We start from the raw sequence: 19,347 nt of genomic DNA, 5'->3' as shown, positions 1-19,347 counted from the left end.
CTTCCACCTCTGTCTTCTTCACCCCCTGTTTCTGTATTCTTCTCTCGTCTCCTTTCATTTCGTCTTCCTTCCCCTCTGTCTTTTTTTTTTTCGCCCTCAACACCCCTCTCACACTGTCCAGCACTCACCTCAACCTCTCCTTCCTCTCCCTGTCATTCACATTATACTGCCTGCTATATGTTCCCTCTCTCACCACTTTATATTCCCCTTGTTGTTATATTTTACAAGGATAAGTCGTGATTTTTGGAAGTAAACAACTTGTAGGCGTCCTAGGGGAGCACCCTGCTGCTGTGTTCTGCTTTCAGTCTTAAATGAAATGTGGTCCCAGTGCTGGCCTGTGCATTTGCCAGACTTTGACATAAATGCCAAGGAAGCTTTGTGACAGCAGGGGATTAAAAAGCAACAAAAAGAAAAAAGGAAATGGCAAACAAGGACATACAGTGTCATGCAGAAAATGTGTATCTGCAAGTCTGTGGCTGTATTCATATATAGCTAATATTCTTGTTAATGTATTTTATGCAGATGCCACGTCATGTTATCTGTTGCTAATAATCTTGAGGGAAGTAACTTTAAACATGGCTGTGTCTAACAACCAGGCCATTGCATTCGCACCGCCAATAGAAACACTGAAATAATGCAAGCTGGCCAAAGCCTGTTTTGTTGTGATGAGTCAAAACTGTATGTATTTCCTTTGTTGCATACATGCTCAGTAAATCCCAGCCTTCACTGTCAGTCCATTCATCCCTGTTTTCTTCTGATCTTTTGTTACAAGCTGTTGTTTGTGTTTTGTGTTGTCTGTTGTTTACACAGCTAACAGGTTTTTAAAAATGGTGGTTGCTGGTGCTGCATTGGCTCATGTGTTAGACCATTCACTGTACACTTACATCACTGAAGGTTCCTCTGGTGCTGGGAGAGTATGTACTCTCAAATAGGAGATTAAAAATCCCCCAGAATAGTGTCCTAAGAACTACAATCATTCCTAGAGCGTGTGAACACAATAAAAATGGGCTTTCTTAGGCCCTGTCTACATGCGTACCAAATTTTTTTGCCAGTGGTTATTTTCACCCTCGGTTTTTTCTTTCCACTTTTCACACTAGAACACAAAAACGACTCCAAACGCTGGCCGGTGTTCGCTGTCTTCCGTAGTCTCGCCTTGTCTCAATGGTAGTAAAGGCTAATGCTACCTTTTTTCAAAACACCTATTGGAGATCTCTGTTGTTTCTCATTTGATTTAATGGTTACAGAGTTCAATCAAAGAAATCAGTGATACGCTAGACACGCAAACTTTTGCTTCCACTCCTCATCGACTATAAATCAACAGTGGAAAATGTCCCAAGGACTGCTGGTTTGACTGGGCCTGATCCAAAACAGTTTCTGGCAGACTTCAAACCGCAGATGCTTAGGTGGAGCAAAAACACTGGCAGCAGATGCCTCCGCTTGTCCGGTTCAGCAATACTTTGCTGAAGTGTAAAGTAGTCATTAGATCAAGCAGTGCTAACAAAACGTTAGCAAACAGGTAGTTTTCCATTTTTGTTGTTGTATGCTTATGAGGGGCAGCTGTGGCTCAGAGGTAGAGTAGGTCGTCCACCAATTGGAAGATCAGCGGTTCGATCCCCGGCTCCTCCAGTCTGCATGTCGAAGTATCCTTGAGCAACATATTGAACCCCAAATTGGTCCCGATGATGCTTCCATCGGTGTGTGAGTGAGTTAAAAACTGAGTAGCAGGTGGCACCTTGTATGGTAGTCTCCGCCACCAGTGTATGAATGTGTGTGTGAATTGGTGAATGTGACTCGCTGTGAAAAAAGGGCTTTGAGTGGTGCAGGTCCATTTACTAAGTAAACGTAATAACAATGGGCATTCACAAAACAAGGAAATGACATCATTGTTTCTCAAATGCTCCGTTTTACACATCCAGACAAAGCAGCAACCTCCAGGGATGACAGTGAAGCCAATGCGGAAGTACCAAAAACTGCAGTTCGCTGAATGGCCACTTGAGGCAGGCTCCAAAAGAGAGTCAATCCCCATATACCCCCATGTTAAATGCTCAACTTTACACCAGAAATAAACGTGTTTACAGTCTGGTACAAAAAAAAAAACGGTTTTGGTCTCTATAGTTAATTTCCCCTTTCATGACAACTGTACGCGGGTGAATTTTTTTTATAACTCATCCGTTTAAGTTTTATTAAGGCTTAAAGTTGTGCATAATTAAAGGCATGGTCACTTTGAGTGACAGTTGGCGCCATCACAGGTGGCTAAGTATCCGCTGGCTGTCTGCTAGGCGTCATCTCAGCTAATTTGCAAGTCATTGAACCTGACCTCTCAGCCGTGTTTGTGCCTTTTGTATATTTTGTTTCGTGAGGGAGCTGGCACCAACCAGGAACATGAGCGGGAGCAGCCAACACCACAGGGCTAGCCAAAGTAGTGTAGCTTGTTAGCCTTAGTTAACTTAGCAGCTTCGAGCGAGGTGGGCGTGTTTAAGCAACCAGGCTTCATTTGGCCGGCCTCTTTGCCCATTTTTGATTGGCCGGGAGTTGGGCAGAGTTAGGCACTGCCAACGTGGTGATGGCCAGTGCCGCCTACTTTGAGCTTCAAACCCGCTCTTCAGAAACCAATGGGTGACGTCACTGTGACTACGTCCATATTTTTATACAGTCTATGGTCCAGACAAACAAACAACAAGCATAGTTTTAAAAAATTCTGCACCTTAGAAGTCATTTTTTAAAAATCTCAATTTTAGTGACCTAAAACTAAATATCTGTATACATGTAGGCACGGCCTTTGAACTTTGTTGTTAGATCTATGACAAATTTCCTCTGGTCTGAAAACGTTTATATTCTCAGTAAATTTTGAACAGATATCAAACTTGTGGACATTTTAAGCCATATCATCATAAATGTGTTCTGACCCCGATGAACATTCTCCTGCCTCCTCCAGGTGGTCGTCAGGGAAAGATGCCAGTGACGGCGCTGGAGGCTTTTGACCTGGAGATGAAGAGCTGGACACGTTACCCCTGCATCCCGAGCCGGAGGGCCTTTTCCTGCTGTGCCACAAATGATCGGAGCCTCTTCAGCCTGGGGGGCCTCCAGCAACCGGGGCCGCATAACTTCTACTCCAGACCTCACTTTGTCAGTACCATGGAGGAATATGATCTGGATCAAGGTAAGTGGTAACATTCAAATACTCCTTTAAGGCAGAACTTATGATCCAACTGCCTATATTAAGCACCTGAAACTTTCCTGGTGAGCCGGCACACACAGTCACATTCACAGAGCTGACTATTGGTGACAGCCTACTTTTCTGCAGGGGTGACTGTCATCTCCCTCACGTTTATCTTCCTCCCTGCATCCCTCCCTCAGCCAATCAAGTCAAGTCAAATTTAGCTTTATAGCACATTTGAATAAAAAACATGTGCTGACCAAAGTGCTTTACAAACATAGGCAACATAAAAACAGGTCAACAAAGCAGACAACAAAATCATGCACCCACCAGGCAGGGAAAAAAGAAAATTGATGAGTAATGCAAAAACTAGTAAACAACCATTATAAGAAGCCAATTAGTGTTCGTGATTCAAGTACATTCAGAAGCCAAAGAAAAGAGGTTGGCCTTGAGCTGTGCTTTTAATGACTCAGCAGAGGGGGAGAATCTGATGCGGTGGGGTAGTTTCTTCCACAGACCGAGAATGTGCGGTCGGCCCTCAGCTTCCGCTGAGCCCAAGGGACTGGTCGGAAGACCTGAGTGACCTGGGTGGGTTACAGGGAATTAAAAGATCAGATAAGTGAGAGGGAGCCAATCCATTAAGTTCTTTATCAACAAATGCAGTAGTTAACTTTTTAACAGGCAGAGAGTCAGTGGAGAAAGGCGAGCTTTGGGGAAATATGCTCATGTTTACGTGAACCAGTTAAAAACCTTGCAGCAGAATTTTGCACATACTGCAGGTGTGACAACGAGGACTGACTGACTCCCATGTACAAGGAGTTATAGCAGTCAAGGCAAGTGGTAACTAAAGCATGGAATCATGATCTGATACCTGGCTGGGCCCTGTGGCTCCACCTGCCCTTTTACTGTTGTGTTGTAGAAACATCGTGTTAACACTGACAAACATAGTTGTTGCTGACTCACTGACATTAAAATCCTCAGAAATAGAAGCATCTAATTCTTAGAAATTACTCGTCAGTCCCTCCAGAATTTTCTGATTACAACAGTTAACGCAAATTCAGCCGATTTCTGCTCACTGCAGAAAATGTCATTTCATTGTAAGGCTGTGCACATGTACTGATCCACTCAGCCCTGTCTTGCTCCTCTCCCTCTGTTTTTCATGAGACTACTGCTGCGCCTGGAGCAGAGTCACTCACAGTGACAGGGATAACTGTTAGCATCACATGGCTAATGTAACCCAGTGTTAATTAGCAGGTTTAATGACTGGGTCAGGCCATTATTGTCAGTGTTAGCAGCGCCATAACGCAAACACATGAGCCCCCCGCAGCTTCCTGCAGCAAAGAGCTGGTGAGTTTTAACATCTTTCTTTCAAAGAGTGGGTAGTTATCATTTCAAATGCACAATGACAATTAATAAACCACTTTAGAACGCTGGACACAGGTTATTGTATTGAGTAACTGTTGGACCTTGTTAACTTTACAAACTTTAAAGTGTCACAGCTGCTGTCAAGTGTTCGAAGGCACACCAAGCTCTCTTTTACCTGACAGTGAAGCTGCAGGGTGCATGATGGTCTCTATCTCTCATCTGATGCTAACACTAATGCGCTGTCTGCCTCATATGTAATGTAGCCTATTCTACCTGTTGTTCACTGTCTTTACAATCAGGTAGGCCTGTTTCATCCAGGTGCCTCTAAAACCTCTAAAACTTTGAACCAGCAAAGAATTTTTCTAACATATTTGTTTTATTTTATGCAAATATTGGCATCATATGCAACATATCATGATGTGCAGAAAAAATGAAAAGTTATTTTTTTAAAAAAGTTATCATAGTAGAAAAAATGCCTAAAATATTCCAATATGCATTGCAATTTTGTTTTTTTAGAAAAGTATGAGGTCCATCCCACAGCAACATCGCTGTAGTTGTGATATGACACAGTGTGAATAACATTTTATCCATCATTCTATAAATAGTGATGGTTAATTTAGATATCCAGTGTATAGGATTTAGGGGGATATATTGATAGAAGTGGAATATAATATAGTAAGTGTGCTTTTTCACTGCATACTTGTCTGAGACTAAGAATCATTTTGTTTTCAATACTTTAGATTGAGCCAAACATATATGAAGCGAATCCTCTTCCACAGAGTCCGCCGTGTTGCACTGCCATGTTTCTGCAGTAGCCCAAACCAAAGACTGGCTCTAGATTGGGCCATTCACATTTTTGTGTTGGCCTTCATAGCTCTCCTACACACTTGGCTCACAGAAGAAGTTTCAGCTGGTGACAATCTGCAGTTTCACAGCTAAATGCCACTAAATCCTCCACATTAGACCTGTCAGTAATCACATTACTTTTTGGTAATTAATTACCATATAATGTGGCAGCATGAGTGGCTGATTCAAGTTTCACTGTCAAAGTTTTTTATTCATTCTCAGGACTGACTACAAGGCGGGAATGATGAGTAGAACAAAGCATGCTAACAAAGCTTGTGGAGTGTTGGCCATAGTGTTGGCAATAGTCAAAAACAAAGGAATGGAGAAGTCATACGCTCATATTTCTGATGTTTTGTACAACATTCCTCCAACACTGGAGCTTTTTCAGGGCATTACTGTTTGAAGTCTACACATGGAAAGATATGATGTAAATGGAAATGATGATTTCTTGATGATTTAATTTTAGGGAAATTGTTATAGAACCAATTCCTTCTTTGTTTATTGATTTGGATACATGAGAGGAGATAGGCTGCTTTGTGCACAGCTCAGAAGAACTGTTGGTTGGTTCATCTCCACCCTGGAGCACTTTGAATGGAGTGAGAGCATGTGTTCTGTGCTCACAATGCATTCCAAATATAGGAAGATTATGCATTAGTTGAGTCAGATCATATCAAAGCTGATGGTGATGCAGATATACAAAGTTCTTTCATGCACCAGATTTCTGGCCAGTGACAGAAACAAACGGATGCTCAGATGGGGCTTCATGCTGATGAGTTATGGCTCATGTGAAATGTTGCATCAAAAATAACTGAACGAATGCATAAACGCACTATGGGAAATATGTCTGCTGATTTAGAAGAGCCAAATCAGTCGCTGCATACCTGTGAGTGACTCTGTATGCCATACGCATTCCTTTTACTTCAAGGCTGCATTTTAATGCACTGCAAAAGTTTAGCACCTGAAACAAAATAAGGTATTTCCTTGAGAACAGGATGATTTGGGCTATGATAGGGCTTGATGAGCCCACATTATTATTTTATATTACCTTTCCTGCAAATCCCATTTTAAGCAGCATGAAACAGAAATGTGAGCCTTCATCATATATTAGGCTGTAATTATGTCTGTTATTAACAAGAAGGAGACATCTGATATGCCAGATGGGTTTCGACAGCTCTCTGAAAGAGTATAATCTTTCGGAGAGAGATTGAGAAAAATCGTGTCCCTCTTGGTGCCATGAATTTTAAGTAAACTTTAGGGGATTTTCATGGTTTACTTTTATGTAACTCAGTAAATGAGCTGTTGGCTAAAGGTTGAATCGACACTGAGGCCTCTAGAAGGGTTGGCAGAAGGGTTTAACACTGGCAGCACAGATAAAAAGTATTTCTGCTGTAGCTCTATTTAACAGAGAGTTTTGGTATTAGTGTAATGTTATAGGAATGTTGATGGGAGTGTGTCCTCTTGACTTTAAATGGACAGTTTGGATGTGAAGTGGGGTTTTATGAAGTTCTTATCCGTAGTCAGTGTGTTACATACTGTAGATGGTGGTCGGCACACCCCCTGTTTGGAGAAGCAGGCAGGAGTAATGACACTGAAGCGAAGCAATGTGCTGCTGTGGAGGGGGAAACAACAAAATGGATTTTGGCCACCTAAAAAAAGTCCCACATTGAAAAAGAATTATTGGTTTAAGTGTACACGAGTATTTTTTCTGCTTTACCTTGCCGTCAGACTACTGTTATTTTTCTCTCTTGAAATCCAGACTCTGTTGAGAGAAACAGTAATTTAACATCACTGAACACAGGTATTGCAGATCTACTGCTGCCTCAATCACTTAGTTTGTTTGTGTTTTTGTGTTACTTTGGTGTTTAAAAGGGTTAGTTTGGAGTCACCAAAGTTACACAATAACATAAACGTACTTACTGATCGAGGCAGTGGTGGACCAGCAGCTCCTGTGTTCAGCGAGCATTGCTTGCTGAATTGCTGTTTTTCTCAATGGAGTCTGGTGGCCTTGATGAGAGCATGGATGGGGAACTGAACACATTAATGGCTTCTGAAATGGCTGTCTGCGGCAAAGTAAAGCAGTGGAAAATATTCTAAATATAGCGTACACTTAAACTGTTCTTTTTTTTTCTGATGGGAGCATTTTTTTTAGGTGGCTAAAATACATCCAGTTGCTGCCCTCATCCACAGCAGTACATTGCTTAGCATCTGTGGCAGTACTCCTGCTTGCTTCTCCAAACTGGGGGCTTGCTGACTGACATCTACCGTATGTAATACCAGGGCTTGACATTTAGCATTTTCCCAAGTAGCACGTGTGCTCCTAAGTTGAAAAATCTAGTAGCACACAAATAATTTTAGGGGCACGATGAAAAGTTACCAAATAATGTGTTTTTCTTTAATAAAGTGATATGAGGTCAACGAGGAGGCATTTATAAGCAAAACAATTCAATTCATAGCTTTTTAAGTTTTAGTTATATTCTCTAAAGAGAGAATAATACTGTAACGACTCATGTATTGTCAGTTATTTATTGGTGCAAATGTGCATAGTGCAACTGAGACAGTATCAAAACAGCAAGTAAAATTCTCCAAAAAGTGCAGAGAATAATACTGTAACAAGTACTGACAACAGACTTAAGCTTATTTGGCCTGCGTTATAACAGAACATTCATACAGCAGGCAGGGTTTACAGAATGTGCTTGAATTTTAAAGCTGAGGGGAGGGGGTCAATGTCCTTGAATTTCAAATGAAATTAACCAATTAGTTACAAGGTACGGTGCTGCTCTCAGCTTCACTGCAAGGCTTTCTTTCATCGTGTCTGCAATCTGTCCTATCATTTCTGCACACCTTTTGTCATTGTCGTAGGTTGGATTGATGTCCACTCCGTTTTTCTTGTGTAGGACCATCAGTGGATGAAACTTCACAAAGGGCAGCTCTTCTTTAGCAATATGATATGCAATATTAAATTTGATCTTGAGCTGTCTTCTTTTATCCTCTTCAGAGAGCATGACCTGTCTCCTCACAGCCGCCTGCAAGGGTTTTTGTTGTGCCGCTATGAATGCATCTCTGCACGCGGTATGCCTATGCGATTTACTGTGTTTCACTAAATTATCTCGTTTGAAGTTCGCGTTGCCTGTGACAAAAACGGACTTTCCAGCTGCTTGCTTCTGCGCTTTGCAGTACTTACAATACATTAATTGGTTTTCGTAAAGGAGCCATGGGAATGTTTTCTGCCATTCAGCATTAAACCTGTACTTTTTACGGCTGGGAATGGTAGCGTTATCACCTGCTCCTCTGGTTTCTTCAAGTCACGTTAACTTCTTCATCTAACTCTAATTCTTCCTCGTCCTCGTCCACCATTTCGGCCTCGGTGCCTGGGTACACAGCTTCTGGTTCTGTCGCCCTTTTAAAATAATCGCTAATGCGTTTCATAGTTCATGTTTTGTTTTCGTTTGTTTGGCTTCACCTCGTTACCATAGATACTCCCTCTGCCTTTAACTGCCTTCCGCAGCACGTCGGCAAGCACGCTCACTACGTGTAAATCACGTTTTTTTTTTTTTTTTCAGCTGAGGCTGCATTCAAGTGCACAACCGGCCACAACCTCCAAACGTCAGGAACACATCATTAAACATTTATTGAACGGTAAAATTCGGTAGTCGCACACGTGCTACTAATTGCATTTCACAATTCACACTGAACTATTTTTTACTAGCATTTGCGACGAGGTGCTCGCACTGTCAAGCCCTGTGTAATACACTTACTTCAACCTCATACAACCCCACTTCAAAAGATCCAAACTATCCCTTTAACTGCAGTTCATTTAGCCAACTCTGTCAGTGCGCCACAGATAGTAATGCACAAGCAAACTGAACAGGTCTCTTTACATTAGTCAGATCTGAAAGAAACATGGCAAAATCTTTGTTCATCAGTGAGAAACAATAGCTGATTTAGATCTAGAGCTTCTGCGACCAAAGACAGCCCACTTCAAAATTCTGAGTGTGAGAAAATCCTCCAAAGAACAATGTGAGTATCAGTCATTTTGGCAAATGCCCCAAAAGTGACAAGCCATCTTGTGTAATGTTATTATAATGTCATATTCCACAGAGGGAGGATACCAGGGTCCAAAATGTTGGACTTTAACACAGGCGGCCGCTGTTTGATGACTCCCTGACTGTAACTGTAAGATTTTTAACCATTACAAAAAATGATCATAATGTTCCCCTAACCTTAAAACAGCACAAAGCATTGAATTCCTATGACACTGTCAGATACAGAATGAGCAGTTTAAAAAAGGACCAACATCAATGCAGCACCAGTGATATTGTGTTTGTTTCCCCAGGTATTTTTCTTCCTTATCAAAACCTTGGGTCCACATGACCCACAATGCAACACAACCACTATCAGTTCCTTTAGGTTTCAGGCGTGTTATAGTAGTAGTGGTCATGTAGCCTCTAGCCTGCAGCAGAGAGGAGGAGTGACTTTCAGGTCTGTAGGGCTCACTTCTGTCTGACTCCACACCCCTAGACACCCCCAACATGTCATGTTGCTCTCTTTGCCCTGCTCTCAACTAACTTTAAAAATGTCCTGTAACTACTGCAATATCAGACAACAGGCCAGAAACTGATTCTGCACTTCCTATCGACATTTGACAGAGAGTGCTTTGGTTGATGATGGCGGCAGAGAAGGGCACACAGTAAGACAATCTCAGTAGGAAGGTCAGGGATTGCAGCTCTGCTGGGACTACTGTCGCTCAAGTGCCCTTGTCAAACTTTTAGTGGCTTGCAGGATATGGAGTGATGTAGAGACAAAGAGAGAGCACTGAGTCACTGTAATAACTGGGAACATCTATGCAGCAGCTGCAGACTCCACAGGTATGTTGACACTGCAGGTACGCTGCAGGTACGCTAATTAGATTATCGGGGAGATTTATTCTGTTCCCAGTTGAACTCATATGTTGCACCCATATGTTTTGATGCTTTATTTAATCTACAAAACAGTATCATAGAGTTCACCAGAACCATAACAATGCCATAATGTGATTCATCCTAAATTAATAACTAAGCACTGTTGGAAGTGTGTCTTGGCTTTTTTTTTTTTTTTTTTAAGTTTTTAGAATATTGATTTTACAAAGAACAAGTCCCTACATGACTAAGAACTGGTAATATAAATTTAGGGCGGTACGGCCAATCAGTGGTTAGCATTGTTTTTTTTTGTTTTTTTGTTGTTGTTTTTTTAAAGATATTTTTTAGGGGCAGTTTTGCCTTTTAATTAATAGGAAAGTCAAGTGTGGGGGGGGGGGGGGGGGGGCAAGAGGGTTGCTGGTTCGAACCCTGGGTGGGGGAGCCCCTCTGTGCGGAGTTTCAATGTTCTCCATGTGTCATTGTGGGTTTTCTCCAGGTACTCCAGTTTCCTCCCACAGTCCAAAGACATGTAGGCTAGGTTAACTGGTGACTCCAAGGACACATTCACACTGACACTATTTGGTCCGCTTTAAACGAACCCTGGTCCGCTTCCACGGATAGTTCGGTTTGTTTGGAGTGGATGCTCATTAAAACTCCAGTGCGGACCAAACGAGCGAAAACTAGGGGTCTGTGCGGTTCGCTTACCGTGGGAAATTTCTTCTTCCACATGTTTTTTTTTCTTCCTGGTCAGCGGTCATTTCGGGCAATACCGCCCCCAAACGAGCAGCTGTTGTAACTGTGTGACGTTGTCCAGGTGGTTGGTCCGCTTTAAAAAGTGCAGTGTGAAAGTGAATCGAACCAGATGAAGGTGTGTGATAATCTGGGACCTGTGTACCCTGCCTCTTGCCCATTGTCAGCTGGGATAGGCTTCAGCCCCCTCGTGACCCCCAAGAAGATAAGCGGTTACAGGAAATGACTGAATGCATATAAATTTAAGACAAGCCTACACGTGTTGTACACACCTAGTAGATGACAGCTGCCTTGCTGAGGAAGCTGAAGGTGAAGGTGATGGACTGGCCAAGTATGTATCCAGCCCTAAACTCACCTGTGCACCTGTGGGCCATCCTCAAGCTGAAGGTGGAGGAGTGCAAGGTGTCTTCACATCCATCTGCTCCATGATGTGTCTTTGTGCAGGGGACGGTGACGGTTGCGAATACACAGACTGTTACAGCTCTAGTTGAGGCATTTCACTCTAGACTACAAATCTTTGTAAAGTTTGGTGCAAGCATTCTTGTCCCCCTGATGAATTATGATCGCTTTTGGGATCCGTCAACTTTTCCTAGTGCTGTAATCAGCTGGATGTTTAGTGCTTTGGTTTATGACCAAATACCTGCAAAACTAGTAATATTCCCGCCAGCTTCAGATGTAATTTGTGCTTAGCGCTAATTGACAAATGTTAGCATGCTAACATGCATGACTAGGATGTTTAACTATTTGCTGTGTCACTGTGATCTTGCCATGCTAACATTAGCATTTGCTACAGTCTGACAGAGCAGCTATCATGGCTGTAGACTCTTAGTCTTGTTATTTCTATTAGTGAAAGTAAAAGGTCCTCTGAGCTCTCATAACTCTGATCAGATTTGTCATCAGGACATTAATATTTAGACTCTGGACAATAATGGAAAGAGAGTTGAGACATACACACACACACACACACACACACACACACACACACACACACACACACAGCAGAAAGTGCCAGATGACTCTTAGACTGTGGTGCAGCCAGGTGGAGGAGGATGATTAGATATTCTACAAATGATGATTTAGCTGCTCACTGCTGGATGAATTGATTAAAGCACAAAGAAGGTATTAGCTGCCTACTGCATGTGATCAACTTCTGCGTGTGTGTGACTAAGCAAACACCTGCCGTGTGTGTGTTTGTGAAGACACCGAGATGTACAGACAGATGCTCAAGAACAGGAAGTGTTCCAGTGAGCGCAGATATGGGGATTATTTGGTTACTCACTCGTGAAAAGATCCCCGCTCTAAGTGTACAGCGCTGTGTGTGTGGCATTCATGTGTAAGATCAGGCGAGTCTCACCTCCATCCATCCATATTAACAATGCATCCTTTGACACTCCCCTGTGCCTGTCAGCTTGCGATTTAACATTTGAGTTATCCATTTGCTTCCGTGAATCCTCTCAGTCAGGTTTAATGTGTTTGGCTTTAAAGGATAATGGCCCTCTTCTCAACTATCAGGTCTCATTCTCACCTCGCCTTTGAGAGGGAGACCAAACCTGAAAGCAGAGAATGCAGCATTGCCTGTGTGTGTGGTGCAGTTGTGAATGCAGCATTGTTGCATGGCATGTGTATCTGAAGTAATTTTATAAAGCATTTTGATAATACCGTTAGTTAACTAAAACTGATAACATCACTGGAGTTATCTTGACTTGGGATTCCAGATCACCTTTTTTGTTTCCAACAAATTCCAGATTGGGGTTGTTTAGGAAAATAAAATACTATTAGCATAATGGGAAATGTAGGATATAGTAAATTTGGAGCTTGAACCATACTAGAGACCTTAAGTCAGTTTTAAAAAAAATGTTTTCATTGATCTGTTTTTTTCACTTCATTTAAATAAGCAACAATTACTCATCGTGGCCACTTGGGGGCAGTGCAACAAGATTGAAACACAGTATTGACACATTATCACATAAGAAAGCTGTTATAGCATTTGTCTATTTACACATCCAAGAGACACAGAGCAACATAAGCATTTATTTGAAGTTGTGTGTGTGAGTGTGTGTCCCAATGAACCACTCTCTTTTATCTCTATTTTGGTCTCCACCAACTCCATAGAAAAATAACTGGGTCTTTAGTTGCTAGATGCTTTGCTATGCGAATATTATGCTCTCCAGGTAGTCCCTAACTATCTGTCTGCTGTTGGCTGCTGGGCAGGTAGCATACAGTTAGTATATGTGAGCCTTTTTTTTGCTAAAACAGCTCCCTGCTGCATCTGAATGTGGCACTAATGAGGAGGAAAAGAGCGCATCAAAACAGTTACGCTGGGGGCTAAAGGCTAAAAACTGCACGGTCGGATAATAATTCTCTGTGCATCAGTACAAGCAACATCTTTCACATTACACTTTGTCATGTAATCCACTGTAAACAATAATAATAATATTGATTAGAGCAGCTTTCAATGCATTAAGAATAAAATGAAGTGTGCTTTGAAAGCGTTAGTGAAAGCCATGAGCATGTTTACTGTCTGGAACTTAATGTGATGGCTTGCATGTTAAACATTGTCATGGAAAATTGTTCTGTAAAGCACTCATTCACATAATCAATAAACACACAAAAGACCAAAAGACTTAGAGTAAAATTTTTGTAATTACAAGGAGACCAACCACTTTTATCCAATCCCAAAGAACCATTTACTAACATACTACAGTCATGTTGTGGTCACACGCATCTGAGAATCTGTTTCAACTTCCCCCCTTTGCTAAATCTGGGGCCCCCACTTCCTGAAGGGCAGCCTGCTAATGCCAAACTTGATGCAGCAGGTAGAATGAAAAAATCACAATAATAGAAAATGCAAATCTTTAATTAGGGATGCACTGAATGTTCGGTAACCGAATATATTCGGTAACCGAATATATTCGGCCAAATATTGCAAAAAAAACACACATTCGTTATTCGGTGGAATAAGTTAAATCAAGGCCGAATAATAGCGGCGCGGTTTTGATAATGCAATCAAACAGTGTGCCGTGACGGGTGGATTAAAATGTCGGCAGTGTGGCGATCTGTCCGTAACCGCACTCGCACTTGCGACTAAAAATAGTTTTGAGCGAGCAAAATAGGCTTAAATCATTCAGCATGCTGTGCGAGCAGCCTCCAGATTTCAAAAAGCAGCAGAAACGAAAGGCGAATCCCACAGATTTTGGGTTGAACGGGGGTCACAGACACAGGCAGTAATGTATTCCTGTCAAATATGGCGGCCATCGGCTTACCGTCGGCTCCAATAATATCCTCTTCTTGGCGTGTGGACTGCCCAGAAGTACCTGAACGGCCGAGCCAGCCGAACACAGGTATGTGATGTGTAAGAGGAGAAAAGAGCCGTTCACGGCCCGCAAACCTCACCGCACTTTAGGGACTGTTCGTTACTTATGAAGGGACTGTCAGGGGAGGAGGGTGGCTGGTTGATTCTTATTTTATTTATTTATATTTTATTTATTTATTTATTTTATTTTGATCCCCCCTATATTAATCACTCATTGATGCTGTTTTTGAAGTATGAATAAGTCAATAAGTAATTTATTCCATTGAAATATCAGTGATGTATTATAGAAAAGTGATTTATCTTTTTATAAATGACAAAAGGCACATCTGCCTCATTTTCGCTGTGATATCGTGATACTACTCAGAACCATGATATTTTCATTGGTATTGTACAGTGGGATTCAATTTTGGTACCGTGACAACACTAATCTGGAGGGGGCTCATCTGCAAAAACTAATGAAAAACTAAACAACTATATTCGGTATTTGGTACTCGGTATTCGGCCAAGCGTTTAATAATATTCGGCTTCAGCTTCGGCCACAAATTTTCATTTCGGTGTATCCCTAGCCTTAATGTTTCATAAAAGTATGCTTTATCGTTAACATGATAATCACATTTTATTCATCTTCATTTTACTTTTACAGCATCTAAATAATCTGGCTGAAACACATCTGACACTTATAACTATACCACCAAAGCTGGGCATATACAGTATGATTAAAGCCTGTTTTAGAAATGTTATTGTTTGATACTAACTCCCACGGTATGAGTAAATTGTCTGTGATGTAAAGCTCATAATTTATGTGCTCACAAGGTGTAGTGTAATTGTCAAGCCATGACCTGACGGCTCTGTACGTGTAAAAAAAAAAAGACAATAGAACTGTCTATAAGCCCCTGCGAACTGTTCTGACTAATGACAATTGTCAATAAAGTTTTGTTTGAAAGCTTTGCGTCTGCGGGCAGTTGGAAGTTTGTTCGCTATAATAGGGAGCTTTAAGGTTCACAATAACATAGAGAAGGGCTAAAAAGTCCATCTCTCTCTTTATCTTGCAGTTAGCAAGTTCACAGCACTGTGTCAACTGTGTGAGAACCTTATAACACTTGACCAAAATTTCTGACATATAAGAAATTCATCCAAATGTCCAGTGGCCAGTTGAGAGCAGTTGATTGGGCCGTGATTGCTCCTCGCTACACTGCACAGCAAATGACACCAGACAACGCTGAAATTCGGTCTGACTTCAAGATAAGTCGTGCGGCTCAAAATTGGGTCAGAAATGGGCTCAAATTGTACAGTGTATGCCCAAGGGTTAAAACTTGTTAGTCTACGGGAACGATGTTACATAAAGGTTTTTTTTTAAAAAAAGATCGAAGACCTGAAGTAACATCTTTCCTCCCAACTTTGATGTAGACTTCATTTGTGTACCAGGCAAAAGGCCATAGCCAACCTTGTTGATACAAGAGCATGTTAGAGATTCAGCAAAAGACAGGAAACTGTGATAAAATACGGAAAAACAAATGATGGTGGTATGATTCTTGTGAACATCATCGTCTTCTTGTTTTAGCTGCACTTTATACAAAGATGTTCTCTAGATAAGGCGAGGCACCAAAAACCCTCTCTGTACTCTACGTGAAACACCCACCTTCAACATGCAAAGTGTATATTAATGCAAGTATTTCATATGTAAAATGTGGGAGTGTTGACATTTTACATACACGCGTATGAGCGAATATGCCTGAGGCTTCAGATCCACAATGCAGCCCTCCAAGTAAGAGAGATAAGAAAGAATCAAATGTAGATAAACCAAGAGAACACAAATAAGAAATGATAAAGACAGTGAACATGAGAAGGCCGACCTTGCAAGTAGGTTTAGATTTATATAGTTACTTTGATTTAGTGGCACAGTGGAATGTTTGCTCAAGTTTATCCAGAGGACAATCATACGCTTGAATGTGAAAGAGAGCTTCTGTGATTATGCTCTTTAATAGAGGTTATAACCCTCTGGGCCTTTGCTAATACTGAGCAGGTTCATTACCTGTTCATTTTTGTACAGTCGGAATGTTTTAATCAAGGTGATTTGCATTTAAATGTTCCCCACATCAGCTTTCAGCATTGATGAGAAGCAGAGCGGCACACAGGGTTAATGGATGTTCTGGTGTTCACTGCGAGTCACGGCTGTGTGGAAGATACAGTATGTCTACTAGAAGAAGCCAACCCCAAAAAAAAAAAGCCTTTTTGCATACAAGAGTATGTGAAGACACAACTACTTTATAAGTGCTGGGTCAACACACCCATAAACACACACCTGTGATTCTGAGTAATAAAGTTAGATTATGAGGCAGGTTAAAATGTATGGCTTATTCTGATAAACTGAAATGTAAATACTCTTTTCAATTTTGGTTGTATAGCGCAATTTTTTTTCTCCACTGCCTAGTCCCACCCTGTTGTGCTGCGATTGGTTGGTACTACTGTGCTGTGATTGCACACAGACGTGTCAAGGTCGGAAGTGATTAGGGTGAGGGCAAAGTGGTCTAGTTAGGGCTAGTACTAGCCAATCACAGCACAGTAGGGTGGGACGAAGAAAAAACAATATCTGGGTTGTCAACATGTCTTTCTTAGAGTTGCACTGCATTATGGGTATTCTTTTAGACTACTGTGTATCAACAGGATACTGCTGATACACTTTGGTACTTTGTTGGTATATTCAGGGTAACAAGAAGACTGGCAGTTGTATTTCCATCATCTAGTATGTTTGAAACAGGACATCATTGAAATTAAACCTGAAGGACTTAACTTGAGAAGTGAAATTTTAATTTGCCTTTGGTGGTAATCAATATGCTGTGAAGTTTGTTCAGTTTGATATCTATACTGACAATTGTTTTGATTCAGGGGATTTAGCTACTTTTGGATTTATGTGCCAAAACATAAACTAAATAAATGGTCTCATTTTGGTTCCAGATCCACACAAAAAAACTTATCATTCATGCCAAAACTTTTAACAAATTTTCATTGAAATCTGTTGAGAGGTTTTGAGATATATTGCCTACCAGCAAATGCAGAACAAACAGACAGACTGCTGCATTGGAGAGACTCAATATTTATTATACATAAGTTTTAGTCAGGGTTTCAGAATCAGCACTCTGAAGCTGCTCATCTGAGAGTTTCAAATGATATTTTAATGTCCTCTGATGCAAGTGATTATTCTCTGTTAGTACTTCTTGGCCTCAGCTCAGCGGTCAACACTCATCAAATCCTTTTTAAGAGGTTATGTGATTGTGTTTGCATATCAGGCTTAACATTAGACTGTTTTTCATCCTGCCTCACTGACAGAAGTTTCTCTATCTCTGTTGGAGACTTTGTGTCTGATACCTCCCCACTGTCATGTGGTGTCCCGCAGGGCTTGTTTCTGCCTCTGTTATCCTCTTTGCTGCCCTTGAGACAAATAATATACAGATATGACATTGCATATATGATATCCAGCTTCATTTCTCCTTCAAACCTACTGAGCCTTTCAGGTTATCTAAGACCCTCAACCCTAGAGTCTGGACAGCAGAAAACTTTCCACAGCTCAATGTTGATAAAACCGATCTGGTAGTTGCTCCAGAAAAAAGTTGTCCCTCGTTCATGCTCACTCAAACCTGAATAATTTAGCGGTCATATCTGGTAAATCTTTGTCATTTGACACCCACGTGATGCACCTGCCCATTTCTTGCTTTTTCCATTTGAGAAATATTAGTAAACTGAGATCTGTAGTTTCAACTGCTGAACTAGAGATGCTCATACGCTCATCTCGCATTGACTACTGTAATGCACTTTTCTCTTCACTTAGTACTTCTGCTCTTAATCATCTGCAAGCAATCCAGAATGCGGCTTCAAGACTACTTCCTTGGTCTACCTCATATTACCCCTACAGTAAATCTCATTGCCTCCCTGTCACATAACCCAGTTTAAAATTCTCATTCTTACTTACAGAACATTACACGGTCAGGCTCCTGCTTATGTGGCTGAACAACATCGCCTGTTTTACTCAGCCTGCACTCTTAGGTCAAATGTCTTGAATTGTTGTCTCTCTGTCATGGTGGTAGAGCTTTTGAGGCCATAGCACCTAAATTCTGGAATACTCTACCTGCACCCTTATGTTCTTTTGACTCTGGTTTCTTCTAAAGGCAAGCTAAAGACACACTTGTTAAATCATGCATTTGGGTAACTTGTATGCACTAGCTCTGTATTTTCTTTATTTTGTGTATTCTTGTTGCGTACTGTGATGTTTTTCATTATGTATTGTGCAAACAGTTTTGTACTTGCAGGGCTAAGGTAGTTGAATCATCTTCAAAGTTGTATCCTTGTAAATTGTATGTTGGCCTTGTAGAATACTTTGTGAGCTTTGTCTGTGACAAGCACTATATAAATAAATTTTACTCACTTACTTACAGACTGGACGGAAACAGTGACTCCTCTTATCACACAAGGTCAACTTTTTTTGGAGCTTTCTGACACATTTTTGGCCTTCTGCCAGTGGCTGCAGCTTTCTTAGTTGTTGTGAAGATTTTTGAGTTGTTTTAGGGCTGTCACTGTCCGGTGCACGCAGCTGCATGCAGAATACAAAGTAAGTGGACTGATGCGGGTAATGCAGAATCGAAGTTCACAAGCCTGCGTTCTGTCTGAAAACTTGTCGCTGTTAGACAGAGTACTTATAATCTGCTGAGGTTAGCACAACAAGCTGATTGACATGCAAGGCAGGTGTAGCTAGGCCTTTAAACCAAATAGCAAACAGAGCAACTGAGTGTGTGAAGTATTAGTAAGAGAGAGAGTTTTTTGTAATATACTGATACGAGCTCTAGGTAATGCCCCGGTGTGTAAATATTACATATTATACCAGGAGATATTCTGCAGTATGTAGGCACTGTTTTCCATTTCCACCTACATCCCCTTGAATTCTGCTTTATGGACATTCATACTGTGTGTGTGTGTGTGTGTGTGTGTGTGTGTGTGTGTGTGTATAATGTCTTTATGGAGCTAGTACG

The 19,347-nt window shown here is 41.3% G+C and overlaps 1 protein-coding gene across 2 annotated transcripts in view; it reads left to right on the top strand.

Annotated features, from left to right (window-relative positions):
• Nucleotides 1-19,347, top strand: part of LOC125891490 (kelch domain-containing protein 8B-like) — a 313,979-nt gene that overhangs the window by 223,214 nt on the left and 71,418 nt on the right. For both annotated transcript variants that reach the window (XM_049580824.1, XM_049580823.1), the window contains one exon: nucleotides 2,936-3,160. In XM_049580824.1, the coding sequence (XP_049436781.1) occupies nucleotides 2,936-3,160 (225 nt within the window). The remainder of the gene's footprint in view (nucleotides 1-2,935; nucleotides 3,161-19,347) is intronic.

This window comes from Epinephelus fuscoguttatus, linkage group LG7 (genome assembly GCF_011397635.1).
Source record: "Epinephelus fuscoguttatus linkage group LG7, E.fuscoguttatus.final_Chr_v1".
NCBI lineage: Eukaryota > Metazoa > Chordata > Actinopteri > Perciformes > Serranidae > Epinephelus > Epinephelus fuscoguttatus.
Note: the sequence above shows the minus strand (reverse complement) of the source record. Positions and strands in the feature narration are given on the sequence as shown.